Source organism: Vespula vulgaris, chromosome 3 (assembly GCF_905475345.1).
Source record: "Vespula vulgaris chromosome 3, iyVesVulg1.1, whole genome shotgun sequence".
Taxonomy (NCBI): domain Eukaryota; kingdom Metazoa; phylum Arthropoda; class Insecta; order Hymenoptera; family Vespidae; genus Vespula; species Vespula vulgaris.
The window spans coordinates 4,347,403-4,361,095 of record NC_066588.1 but is presented as its reverse complement, the minus strand read 5'-3'; the positions used below and the strand labels follow the sequence as shown (position 1 = coordinate 4,361,095).

The following is a 13,693-nucleotide window of genomic DNA, read 5'->3' as shown; positions in this document are numbered from 1 at the left end:
GTGATAGGATAGTAAAATTCTTCAGATTTTTTATTTCAAGATTATTTAAGAGAATATATCAATCGTTATCGTCACGTGATCAAAGACGTTCAAGATATCAGGTAATTAAATTTATTCTTAGAGATTATTCTTGTACATTCATAAATTTATTTTCTTATTATTATTAACGTGATGCGATTAAACTAGTGACTATCATCATTTCTACATATAATTATATAACCAATAAGAATTTATAATTATTTGTAATCATTTCTTTAATATGTTCCTGATTATAAAAAAGTTATTTGAATAACTAATCAGATATCTCAATGTTATCTTGTAACCAATAACATAATGGCGTACATCTAACCACCAGGTAGTGATATTATTATACACGCAACATGTCGTGGTTTAGAAAATTTCCTAGTCAATGTCGGCCACGTCAGAAGGATCCCACCGCATCGTTCTTATATAATTGCGTCATTTAACGTGCATGCGTGCTCCGATGCACGCGCACGCGCTTTTTTCCCTTGGGTATCAGGGTTGTACGAAGGTTAGGTGTCTTCTATGATTCGTCGTCTTTCGTATCTTTAAATAGATAGACCGGGTGTCCGCGATTTTATTAAAGTCACAAATTTATATATATATATAATTGAAATTTAGATTAAAAAAAATTATATACATATATGCACGAAAGCTTCCTTTTTAATTTTTCTATTGAAATTAAAATATTAAGATAAACAACTTATTCGATTATAGTTGGTAGTAATTTATAGTAGATAATTTATCGTTAGAGCGATGGAAAATAACGGTAAATAAGAGAAATACATTTTCAACTTTCGGTCGATAATCTTACACATTGTGATATATATATATATATATATATATATATATATATATATAAATCAAAGTGAATGTCGGTAATCGCATCGATCTCATGTCACTCCCTGATACACCTGTTTTCGTTTTCGTTTTACGCACTCTGTCGACATCTGTTATGATCCATCTAGAATCAATATTTTCGAAATGACCTTGAATCTTTCACTATTCGATTTACCTAATAATGCAAAGTACATAATTATATATTACTTATTAAAAAAAAGAAGAAAAAAACAATCATAAAAATTTTATTATAACAAATATGACATTTGTAAAATTACAAGTATAAAAGAACATAATTCTTATATCATCGTTAACGAAAATTTTAATTAAATTTTTTTCCTTTTTCTGGTCACGTAAAAAAAAAGAAACTTGATAACCTTTCTTTTTTTCTTTCTTATAACTATTCACATCTTTCGTTAAATTCGCAGAAAACATATATAGTACCTTTTGCGTTTAATGAGACAAGAAATGCTCGTACAATAAATTAGGAAGCCCGCGCATTTTAGTTCGTTAAATTTCGGCCATACTCGACTATGATCGGCCGTACCTCACGCCTATGCGCATGAGCCGACGTACATTCTCGTTTGACCAATGCTCGTTTATTGATAATGTCTACTTATTCGGCGGGATTATCAGCGTTTCATTCCCGTTTTCGCTTAACACGTTCCTGACACAATCAGTGTATATTCCTACTACCGGTAGCACCATACTTCAGTCTGAAAGAGAGAAAGAAAGAAAAAGGAAGAGTGAGAGTGAGTGAGAAAAAGAGAAAGATAGAAAAAGAAAAAGAACGATTTAATAAGTGCGTTTTATTTTTTTTCCTTTCCTTTCACTTTTTTTTTTTTTAATTTTTTTAATTCAGTCAACCTCAATTTTTCACTAGTCTCTCATCGAGACTATTCTTTTCTTTTTCTTTTTTTTTTTTTTTCTTTTATCTTCATACATCAACGTATATAACGTCTTCTATTTTTCTTCTTTTTTTCGGTTCTTCCATCCAGATAACATCACCGACAAGATGACATCGATGAAATTATCGGCGAGTTCGCAATGCATCAAATACCTTATGTTTATCTTCAATTTATTCTTCGTGGTAAGTGCAGTGAATAATTTGGGATTTTATCGATAAATGCGAATGCGAGAGAGAGCGAGAGCGAGAGCGAGAGAAAGAGAGAGAGAGAAAGAGAGAAAGAGAGAGTGAGTGAGTGAGTGAATGAGTGAGTCAATGAAAGAGAGAGTGACAAATATAGATTAAAAACGACGTAATAACTTTTTTGTGAAATATTGTTGAATGTGCCACGAGTACGAGACGTGCGTGTATATATATTATATATATATATATATATATATATATATATATATATATATATACGAGCATCTGTATCTGTACATACACACATATATATATATATGTGTATGTATGCATGCGTATAAGCCGAACCTCGAAGAGATTCCGACTCCTTGAATATCTTTTAGTCTTTTTCTTTCTCAAGGTGAAAGAGATCATTGCACCAGCTGCATCAGCTGCCATTGCTGCTGGATGCCGCTGCTGCTACCCTTGTTGTTGATATTAAAAAAGATTCTCAGAAAAAGATTTATGAATCACATGAAAAATCTGTTTTTTTTAATCTTAACATCGTTTATATAACGTTCTATTAATTATTTATTGGAAGATTATTTCTGATGTGATCAAACTCCTGTGACCAACTTTGAAAAATTAAAATCAAAGTTGTGCCTATGGAGAGCAAGTAGAGAGAGAGACAGAAAGAGAGACAGAGAGAGAGAGAGAGAGAGAGAGAGAGAGAGAGAGAGAGAGAGAGAGAGAGAGAGAGAGAGAGAGAGAGAGAGAAAGAGAGAGAGAGAGAGAGAGAGAGAGAGACAAAAAATGTTTTATGAATACCGGGTTAACTCTTTACCCCAAGAAAACCGGTCTGAAGTTGACTCTCGTTCGCGGAAGATCTTGCGATATATTATATTGAGAAATTGTTTGCATTTTTATTTTGTATTTTTCTATCTGTCTTTTTTTTTTTTATTTTATTTTTTTATTATGCGGTTACACCAGTTGTAACAGGATACGTCTTATTCATATTCGTTTCTTTTTCTTTCTTTTTTTCTTTTTTTTTTGATATTCTGATACAAACGGTCGAAAGTCGTTTTATATTTCGATTTTAAATATTGTAAAAATAAATCGATGATAGTGATATAATCTCTTTATTTTTTTTTTTTTGTATTTTTCTTTCTCTTCTTTACTCGAAAGATTTTTATTTGAACGATCATAAAAATATCAGAACTGATAAAATCTTTCTGTTTAAAGTTCTATCAGATTTATAATAGAACATATAATACTTCGTGACAAATCGGTCGTTATCGTTGTTATTCGTATTATCGTGCCGTGTGTTCTTTTTTTTCCCTATTTTTCTTTCTTTCTTTCTTTCTTTTCGATGTCAACTAACTTTAATCAACAATAACAAGGTTTTCTCTCGGAGATATGTAAATACTGTTAAAGATTATACGAAACTAATAATTATTTTTTAAATTAGTTTAAAAAGTAACAATACTTTTTATTTTGTCTTCATCTACTCTCATATTTATACTTCGTATAAACCTCGTGAAAATGTTAATGCTTATTAAACGAAATATATTTTTAATTCGATCAAAAAATATCAATAGTCTGTTAGAAATTTTTATTTGTTAGAAATAACGAGTTTCGATGAATTGAAAAAAAAAAAGAAATGAGCAAAAAAAGTTCGCTGCGGACAGGATTCGAACCTGTGCGGGTAGAACCCAATGGATTTCAAGTCCATCTCCTTAACCGCTCGGACACCGCAGCTTGTACAAACTCATCGTCTTATTTGATAAAAAGTCGACTCCGTTAACTGCGTATAATATTGAGTAATCGATTTACATTGATATGTACATACACGAATAAATTTGCATAAACAAATACATTATCATTTTTATGAACGGAATTTAACATGAGATATATCTATATATATATTTGTTTTCTTTTACAAGATGTATCTAATGTATGTATTCAATCATTTAATATATCGTATTACCTTTTTTTTTAATTATCATTTTTAATATTTATATATGATTTCTTTCGAGCGGGATGGTATGATGTTTTTTATGTTTCATTAAGTTGTGCACACTTAAGCTGTATTTCTATTTATGAATATGTTTTCGTAACGCCTATATTAGCGATAACTTTTGAATCGAGTCATCGGAATAATACTAGTTCATTATGTATTATCTTTGCGGCAGATATTTTATTTATTTTTTGTTCATGTTTACAAGAAAGCTTTTTTAAGTTTATAAGAAAAAGAGAAAAAGAGAGTAACAATGAGACTGATTGTATGAGAGAGACAGAGACAGGGAGACCGTGTCTTCAATTATTCATTGTTCCTGATTAATTAAAAATAATTTAATTACTACGACAACAAGATGGCGTAGTCAATAGGTAATGTCATTACCGGCATGATGAAGAACCTATTCCTATAACTCGTTTCGAAAAGTTCTAATCTCTAATTTCTCTCTCTCTCTCTCTCTCTCTCTCTCCCTCTCTCTCTTTTTTTTTCGATAAACTTGATATACTTCTTCGAAAAATGATATTGCGTGTAACGGTTCAGTTGCATGATTTACAACGTTCGTGAGGTGTTATTAAAAAAACAGATAATGCTATATATTAATTTACTCTGCTAAATAAATGAATATTTCTAACAAAAGATTATATAAATTCATTAAGAATTTTCTTTTTTATTATTTTTTTTTGTTCTTTTTATACTGTATTATAAAAAATAATTTCGTGAATCTAAGAAAACTTTTATATAACAATTTTCGATTATGATAAACAATATAGACTGGTTCTCTACATGCTTAAATACATATGATCTTGTTAAAGTATAGTTCTAAAGGGGGAAAAAAAAAGAGAAAAAAAATGAGACTAAAGAAGCCAGAAAAATGATCGATAACTAGTTTCGATAAGCCACTACCCCTAAGCTAGGTGAATTAGATTATGTTGCTAAAGGAACAATATTTCTTTTCCTTGCGATTTTAAATAATTGAACTTTAAAATGGCGGCTAGAAAAGCCAGGGAAAGAAGTCATTTTTTAATTTATCGATTAATTAAAAAAATGAACGATTCTAAAGAAAAAAAAAAAAAAAGAGAGAAAAAAAACTGTTTCGTATGTATCGCTTGAATTAATACGTAACACTACTCGTTACACACATTGGATAAATAAACGTCAGAATATATACTATCCATGTAATGTTTGAGTTCGAAAAACAGATAATGGTTATGTCACGTTCATACTGCATAACTTCCGTGAGTATTTCCTCGTAATAATAATTAAAAAAAAAAAAAAAAAAAAAAAAAAAAAAAAATTATAAGTCTCGTGTTAATGTGTTCTCTATTACTATGATGATCATTATACACCATGTACATTTTTAATCGATCGATCTAAATATAAATTATTATTTTTTCTTAATGATATATAAATCCAATTTATAAAAAATTTCTTCTCTTTTTTTTTTGGATATTGATTATTTGTTAGCCAAACGATTTTTTTTTCTATTTCAGATGACAGGAATAGTATTGTTAAGCTTAGGTCTGACTATTCATGCGATCTATTTCAACTACGTTCATTTTCTTGACAATAAATTCTTGTCGATTCCATCGTTGATGATAGCAGTTGGTATTATTATCTTCTTCATTGCTTTCTTCGGATGTTGTGGCGCCGTACGGGAGAATTATTGCATGTTAATTATCGTAAGTTAAAAAAAATTATGGAGTAATTAAAGATATAATACTAATACTAATAATACTAATACTAATAATAATAATAATAATAATAATAATAATAATAATAATAATAATAATAATAATAATAATGAGAATAATTAACAACCTATCATTGAACAAATCGAGATGTAATAGTTTTAAGTAAGGTAATAATTCATTATTTATTTACAGTTCACGACTCTCTTAATATTCATTTTCATACTCGAATTCTCTGGTGGCATTGCTGGTTACGTTTTAAGATCACAAGCAGGCGAAGTTATAAAAGAGAAGATGACAAATACTATGCAACTATATAACACGAGTAATGAGATTGCTGGGTTGTGGGACGAAATACAAACTGAGGTGATGTATTTCCTATCATTTTTATAATGATATCATATAGTAATATTTTAATATATATATATATATATATATATATATATATATATATATATATATTAAATGTATATATAAATTATATTAATATATATATATATTAAATATATATATATATATATATATATATATGATTAAAAAATTGTGTGTATATATAGTATGAAAAAATGTTATATACAAAATTGTAAAGTGATATGATGCAAAAACATTAATCATAGTACGATGAAATCAACGCAACAGTAGCTATCACAGAGCGATAAAAAAATAAGTATGGCGTCCTAAACAATTAAAAAGAAAAAAAGAAATGATCTTGAAATCTCTACGTCACTACTCACGTAAAAAGGATTTATCTATATCACATTATATTTCTCTTTCATATCATTCAAATTTATTGTATGTAACATTCTTTCATATTTTGACAAATAACGGAAATATTTTGGTTGTACAAAAACTTTGTTCGAAGATAGGTGTATATAGCTATCTATATATAAAGACACAGTATATACTATTACAATAAAATATTTTTATCGTTAATGTTAAAGCGATGTAAAAGTTGATATGTTATTAACAAAAGAAAATTCATCTCCAAATTATAGTTCGAATGTTGCGGTGTTACGAACATGACCGATTGGGAGATTTTATTTGATAATAGTGATCTTCCAATGTCTTGCTGTCGTCCTCAACAGGGTAAGATCGGTATCAGCGTTTGTAACATCACCGTAAATTATGTTTATCCCGATGGATGTCTAAGCAAGTTCCAGCAATACATTAAGTCACACGCTGTGCAGCTAGGTGGTGTCGCCCTTGGTATTGCGACCATTCAGGTAAATTGTTCTATTTCATTGGAGATACTTTATGTTGTTATTTGTTTGCTCGAATTTAATTTAATGTGAAGGAAAAAAAAAAATTTTTACGTTACAGGTAATAGGTATATGGTTCTCCATCTACCTAGCACGATCCATTAGAAATAGTTACGAGAGCGTATAAAGTTAAAAATAACAGATAAAGAAACAAACAAAAAGAAAAATATATTTTTAATGAGACGCAGCAGTGGATCTTCTTTGGAACATTAGAATTCAGTGAGGCTTCTACAGACTTCTTGACCATATACTATTACATACTGCAATATACATATACATACATATATATATATATATATATAAACTTTATCTCTTATAAACAACATGATCTATTTATGTATGTACGTGTTATATCATCGTTTTACATTATTTCCCTTTAACTATTATATTATTATTATATATTATTCTTTTGCAAGTAATAGAAAAACACGTGTTATACATATATTCGACAATGATGTAATAAGTTATTATAATTACGTGTGTGCTGTAATGTTTATGTAAAACGTAAATATCAATATCATTGGATGATTCTATAGATTTTTAATAAAAATTATATGTACCAATTGTTGTGTCTGCGTATATATATATATATATGACCTGATGATTATGAAAATGGTTTAACAATGAAAAAATTTCCAAAAATTATTTTATTCCTTAATTCGTATGATAATGATCTAAGTTATAATAAACGAAAAGAAATAAGATAAAATACGAGTTACATTGGCTTCATATACAAATATTTTATCATATGCATATGTTTTATTCGAAATCAATATCGATTGATTTAAAGTGACGAAGACGAAAAAAAAGAGAATAAGGAAGAGAGATAATAATACAACACACGAATATGAGGATCTCTTCAATAGAAAGAGGAAAAAATGTATATATGAATCATAGGTGGCTATTAAAATAAAACTTTTTATAGAAAACTTTTTGCGTACTTGAATCACGCTAATATGTAACATATTTTATCGCTTATTTTCTGAATATATATATATATATATATATATATATGTAACATATGATATAAATAATTGCAATAGTATTATAGTACACGTGTACTAAGACTTTAACTTGTAAAAAGTGTGTTTCATTGAAGAGAAGCTAGTGAAACGATAATAAAATTCGATGAAATATGTAATTTTATTTTGTCATGACGATAAGATTTTCAAATAACTTTTGAATCCACCTGTTATTCGAGAGACTCGTTTTACTTATCTTCGACCATACGTGAAAGCCATTTACCGATAACTTATACATATACGCACATGTATATGTATATTGATATAAATGGATCATAGTAGTTGTTTGCAAATACGCGTATATCTTTCTAGCACCTGATAGCGCTGTTTTCTTATACAAAACCTTTCAACGTTGCACGATATACCACATTGTATTACAAAATGGCTACTTGATATAATATGTACGTACATATATATTTTTCATACTACGAAAAGAACAACAACAACAAGAACAACAACAGTAATATTTAAATACATCTTTAATATTAATATTATTTTATTATTACGTGTTTTTAGTGTACATTAAAAAAAAAAAAAGAAAAATAGAGGAAAAACTAAAAATGAAGTGTATAGATTTGAATAAAATAATACGTATTTTCCGTGGCGTAAAGAGAAATCAATTAATTGAAAGATTAATACAATGTCTCTTTATGCAACATGTAACTTTATACTTAAAAACTTAAGAAACAAGTTTTACGTTCTTGTTTTTCTTTACTTCCTATAACTACAGTAATTATTATTTCTTAGTTTTATTAGATGGCATATTAAAAAGCTAATTTAATGGAGAAATTGTGTACAAAACGGATATAATTGATGTATTCCTTGAGAGATAGGATCGACAAGATCGTCGATTTAAAAAGGAAACAAATGAAAAAAAAAAGAAGAAAAAACAATAAAAATATATAAATACATACATACATACATACATACATACATACATACATACATACATACATACATACATACATACATACATACATACATACATACATACATACATACATATATATATATATATATATATATATATATATATAAGGAAAGAAGACAGACGACGTGTATATATGTACAAGAGTACTATGTCCTAAGTGAATATATTCGTGCAGTCGTCGTTATCAATTGTGCGGAAAGATATCGAAGGAGGCGCTCGATCGTCGAAAAGGCGAGGCAAAAGAGCCTCGACGATAACATCGTCATCGCCATCGTCGAAAGCAGCAGTCGGTGTTCCGAGCGTGGAAGTGCACGGGCCTCTCCTGCCTATTGATATATTTTCTTTTCCTTTATATCTGTACTTCTCTTTCTCCCTATTTTCGGTTTTATATATTTAACCAATTTATTCTGGTGTCTCACTGTGTTTATCTTTACCATTGCCTAATTCTAAGAGGAGGACCAAAATGGCGGCCACTCATCTCGATGTTGGCCTACGTTGCATCAAATATCTTCTTTGTGCTGTCAACTCACTTTTTGTGGTTGGTACACTTTTTTACACGCGCGTGTCCGCGCACATACACATATACACGTACATAACACTTACAGACATGCATGCAGGAAACATACATTATATTTATTATTATTATTATTACTATTACTATTATTATTATTATCAGTTATATGATATTACAATTATTTTTGTATTTTTTTCATTTTATTTTTATCTCGAGAAAAGAGGAAGGTAAAAAAGAAATCATATTTTTCTATGCATTCCTCGTTCATTCGTCCTTGAAAAATTTTTCTCTTCCATATCTTTTTTTAATCTTCATTTATATACGTGTGTATATATATATATATATATATATATATATATATATTACGTGTATTATTTGTGTTCATAATTTCATTTTTCATGTTAATCTTTTTTAATAGGAATACCTAGAGCTAGAGTACGTATGTACTGTATATAGATACATATGTAAGTACATATATACGCACATTCGACCGTCTCTTCTTTCCTTCTTTCCTTCCTTCCTCATTGATCGTCTTGCTTGTTGTCCTTGAGTCAGACTAACCGAACCTTTCCGTATAGAAGTTTTCTTCGTTTAAGAAATCTTAATGAATTTTTTTATTACAGTTACATGATGCTTACATATATATCTATATATACATATATCCGACATAGAGTTGGAGAATTTAATTATTCGTATAGTAGGAAAATTGAAATACGTATTATACTAACAAATACGTAAGTGTACACACATACACACTTATACATATATTGAACGTCTGGTCGGTGTTTATGTTATTTTTTTAAATCTCTTTTCCACGAACGAATTGAGAGAATAAACTTCTCGATTTATATTTTTATTGATTTTTCTTTCCTCACTCTCTCTCTTTCTCTCTCTTTCTCCCTTCCTCTTTTCCTCATTCTCGAAGAAATATGAAAAGAATTAACCGAGGATTTATTTTCCTTCTTTACTGTCTCGCATTCCATAAATCGCCAAGTTAACACAGACAAGCGTTGTGGTCGTCGAGTTTCTAAAAAAAAAAAAGCACAAAGTCATCTTAAAAAACCACACTCGATGCATAAAATATTTTCGCGTTAAAAAAAAGAAAAAAGAGAGAAAGAGAGTAAAAAGAAGAAAAACGTAATGAAAAACATAATTGAATGTGATATGAAGAAATAATATTTTCAATATTACTTGAAATTTTGAAATTTTAGAAATATTGTGACATTGTTAGGTACACATACACAGACACATACACACATAGCATATACGCAGAGATATGTATGTGTGTACGTATATGGACACTAATCAACTATAATATTCTGTAACTCGACAAGATGCTTGTAATAATGTAATAAAAAATACATTCATATTCATATCGACGTCGAGATATGTCCTTCGAATGTTCATATGCATTTTATAGTCCGCTTTCTTTTCTTTTTGTTTTGTTTAACTACAAATGAAATTTTACGAGGATAATTCGCAATAAGGAAAAAGATGATGGTCACACAGCGGATGAGTAATATATAAATTATTTTTCATTTGCTATATTCCACGCCATTTGAGATTAAGATTTCTTTCTATTGTATCTTATTTTTTGCTTCAATTTCTTCGATATTCTTTGTACAACTTTTTCAAGATTTAAAAATATTCTTATACAAATATACAATTATCAGTAAAGATAATACGACGTCAAGTTGTATCTATCGGTGATATCCGTTCTCGTTAGATAACGAGAAACAAAAGTCAAACGGAGTTAACTTCGCTAGCTATGTATATGCAGCTCTTTTTATCGCTCTTTTTGCGTACTTAGTATCGTAATCATGCCGCCATTTTTCTTCGTTAGGTTTCGACGATTTACAATTCATGACGACACGAATTCTATTTGTCTCTAAATTATTTATTAATACGTTGTAGAGAGTACATGTTTTCTTCTTTTTTTTCAATAAAATAATCTTTCTTTCATATTATTTTTATATTTAAATAATTATCTGATTATATCTAATTATAGATATGCGGATTTTAATTATAACATTTGGAAATAATAAGCTTCTGCTTGAGAATAAACATTCTTATCATTTATTACTAAATAACGAAAGTTAAGCTAATTTTTTTCTGAGTTAATTCGTAATATATGAAAAACGAGATATTCTGTGATCTCTCTGCAACGTTTTAAAATATCGATTAGAGTAAAAAGAATTCAAATAAATTTTCCTTTACGTAAAAGTACTTATATCGATTATATTTGAAAATAAAAGGAACTGCTTATCAGTAGAGATAATTTTATAATTCTCGTATTGATGTTGATCGCATGAAATGTTTTCTGATGTATCGTCATCAGATAAACGATTTTATCTTTCTTTAGCAATATACAAGAAAGAATTCAAAATGAAAATTTGTAATATATAGAGCAGTTAGATCAATCCTATGTAATAAATACCTCTATTAGAAATCTTTTACATCATATCTGAATGTTCTTTTGATTTGTTTAAAGTAAAAAAAAAAGAAAAAAAAAAGATTATTCTAGTTTAATTCTCTTGATTTATTTTTTTTTTCTTTTATGTTACTCAACATATTTCTGATTAATTGTAAATGTTAGATCAGTTAGTCAAATATTTCAAAAATATTCGTTCAGCTTCACGCGTGTTAACAATTATACGACTTCAATTAGTTTACATTGATTGCGAATTGTAATCAGTGATACGTTATCGCTTTCAACAAAAAGACAGCATTCCTTAATGCATGAACGACGAACGTAACTCCTGATACATTTTCAATGATGATACAACAATATAATTTAAATCATTCGAAATAAGCAAATAATGTTGATGATTCCATAATCGATGCTAGCGATTCAATGATTTATGTATTAAATTAAGAAACTAGATTGATGTTACAATTTGGATAATTGATTATTAATTAATTAATAATTTTGATGTAGTTGACGGGTGTGATGATAATATCGGTTGGCTCGACGATCTATGCCGTTTATGAAGATTTCTCCCATTTCTTGGATCCCAGATACTTTTCACCAGCCACGCTCTTGATCGTAGTTGGTATATTAGTTTTCATAATTGCTTTCTTTGGATGTTGCGGTGCTCTTCGAGAAAGTACTTGCATGGTTCTCGTGGTAAGTATATCGCGAATATTATTTCTAAAACGTTATTAAATACAATAAAAAAAAGTCGAACAAACTTGTACAAGTACGTAGATAACATACTTAAATATTTTATTTTTTTCACTAGTTTGCAGTATCTTTATCCGTTGTTTTGATAATGGAATTGTCTGCTGCGACCGCAGCGTACGCCTTACAGGACACCGTAAAAGATCTTTTGGAAGAGAAAATCAACAATACGATGCACGAATACGATAAGAATACCGAGATTAAAAGTGCTGTTAATTTCATGCAATCCAGAGTAAGATTTTGATAGATACAATTATGATATTCGATTTTGAATCTATAAACGAAAAAAAAAAACACAAATTAGTTAACCAAATTTACATTTTTTCTTTTTATACTATATATATAAATAAAAAAACGTTTTATTACGTTCTTTGTAGTTACGTTGCTGTGGTTATGTAGATATGTCCAACTGGTATGACATTGAATTTACAAAAGAAAACGACATGGGTATACCTAATTCCTGCTGCGATCTTCTAGGAAAGGATGACAATAATAAGACTATTTGTAACAATCCTTATGTAATAGGCTGCATGAGTAGACTTTCCATCATAGTTCATCGCAGTGCACTTTACATTGGTACAGGAGCTGTGGCTATTGCTCTTATTCAGGTCAGTTGATGTTGAAAAAATATTTAAAAAAAAGGAACTGTATATACCATGTTTACTACAGATTTTAATGCTTAAATATAATTTTTAAAAAGATTTATCATGTCCATTATGGTGATCTAATAATATAATATGTTTTGATGAATTTGTCTGTGAAATATATTGTCATTTTTTCAGTTGACTGGAATAGTATTCGCATGTATGTTGGGCAGAGCTATCAGACGACAAAAGACGGAAAGAGAAAGGCGTAAATGGGAATTGAGAGAAAGTATTGTGAACGGTTATCAACCACTTGGAAAGACAGATCCACTGACAACTTTCCCTGTTGTATACATGCAGTCTCAGGACTACCCATTGAAAGGCAATACAAACTGGTAGTTCTATGATTTCCATTCGATGTGAAAAATGTGAAATATATTATTTTTGTGCCATTGCAGAGGTATATCAAAAGTACGATCCTTGATGATCGCTCCTCGATTTTATCCTACAAAATAAAGAAGTCAGTATTTTCTATCAGTTGTCTATCTTACAATAAATGTTTGACTT

General features: G+C 28.9%; 1 protein-coding gene and 1 non-coding gene across 2 annotated transcripts; one reads left to right on the top strand and one right to left on the bottom strand.

Moving 5' to 3' along the window:
* The first annotated feature begins 1,447 nt into the window (after window positions 1-1,447).
* LOC127062424 (uncharacterized) lies at window positions 1,448-13,663 on the top strand. The gene is made up of 9 exons (XM_050990619.1): window positions 1,448-1,613; window positions 1,860-1,951; window positions 5,438-5,626; window positions 5,831-6,001; window positions 6,631-6,858; window positions 12,300-12,488; window positions 12,604-12,774; window positions 12,920-13,150; window positions 13,325-13,663. Exons 2-9 carry the CDS (start codon window positions 1,877-1,879, stop codon window positions 13,523-13,525), a joined length of 1,455 nt encoding a protein of 484 aa, XP_050846576.1. The 5' UTR covers window positions 1,448-1,613; window positions 1,860-1,876; the 3' UTR covers window positions 13,526-13,663.
* Trnas-uga (transfer RNA serine (anticodon UGA)) lies at window positions 3,607-3,688 on the bottom strand. Its single transcript has one exon. It is a non-coding gene; the product is annotated as a tRNA-Ser (tRNA).
* Window positions 13,664-13,693: the final 30 nt, after the last annotated feature.

What these genes read in the sequence shown, in the direction of transcription:
- LOC127062424 (XM_050990619.1), top strand. Translation starts at nt 1,877, where the DNA reads ATGACATCGATGAAATTATCGGCGAGTTCGCAATGCATCAAATACCTT. An exon ending in GTACTTGCATGGTTCTCGTG is followed by an intron (nt 12,489 to 12,603) that starts GTAAGTATATCG and finishes TTTTTTCACTAG; the next exon opens with TTTGCAGTATCTTTATCCGT. An exon ending in TTAATTTCATGCAATCCAGA is followed by an intron (nt 12,775 to 12,919) that starts GTAAGATTTTGA and finishes CGTTCTTTGTAG; the next exon opens with TTACGTTGCTGTGGTTATGT.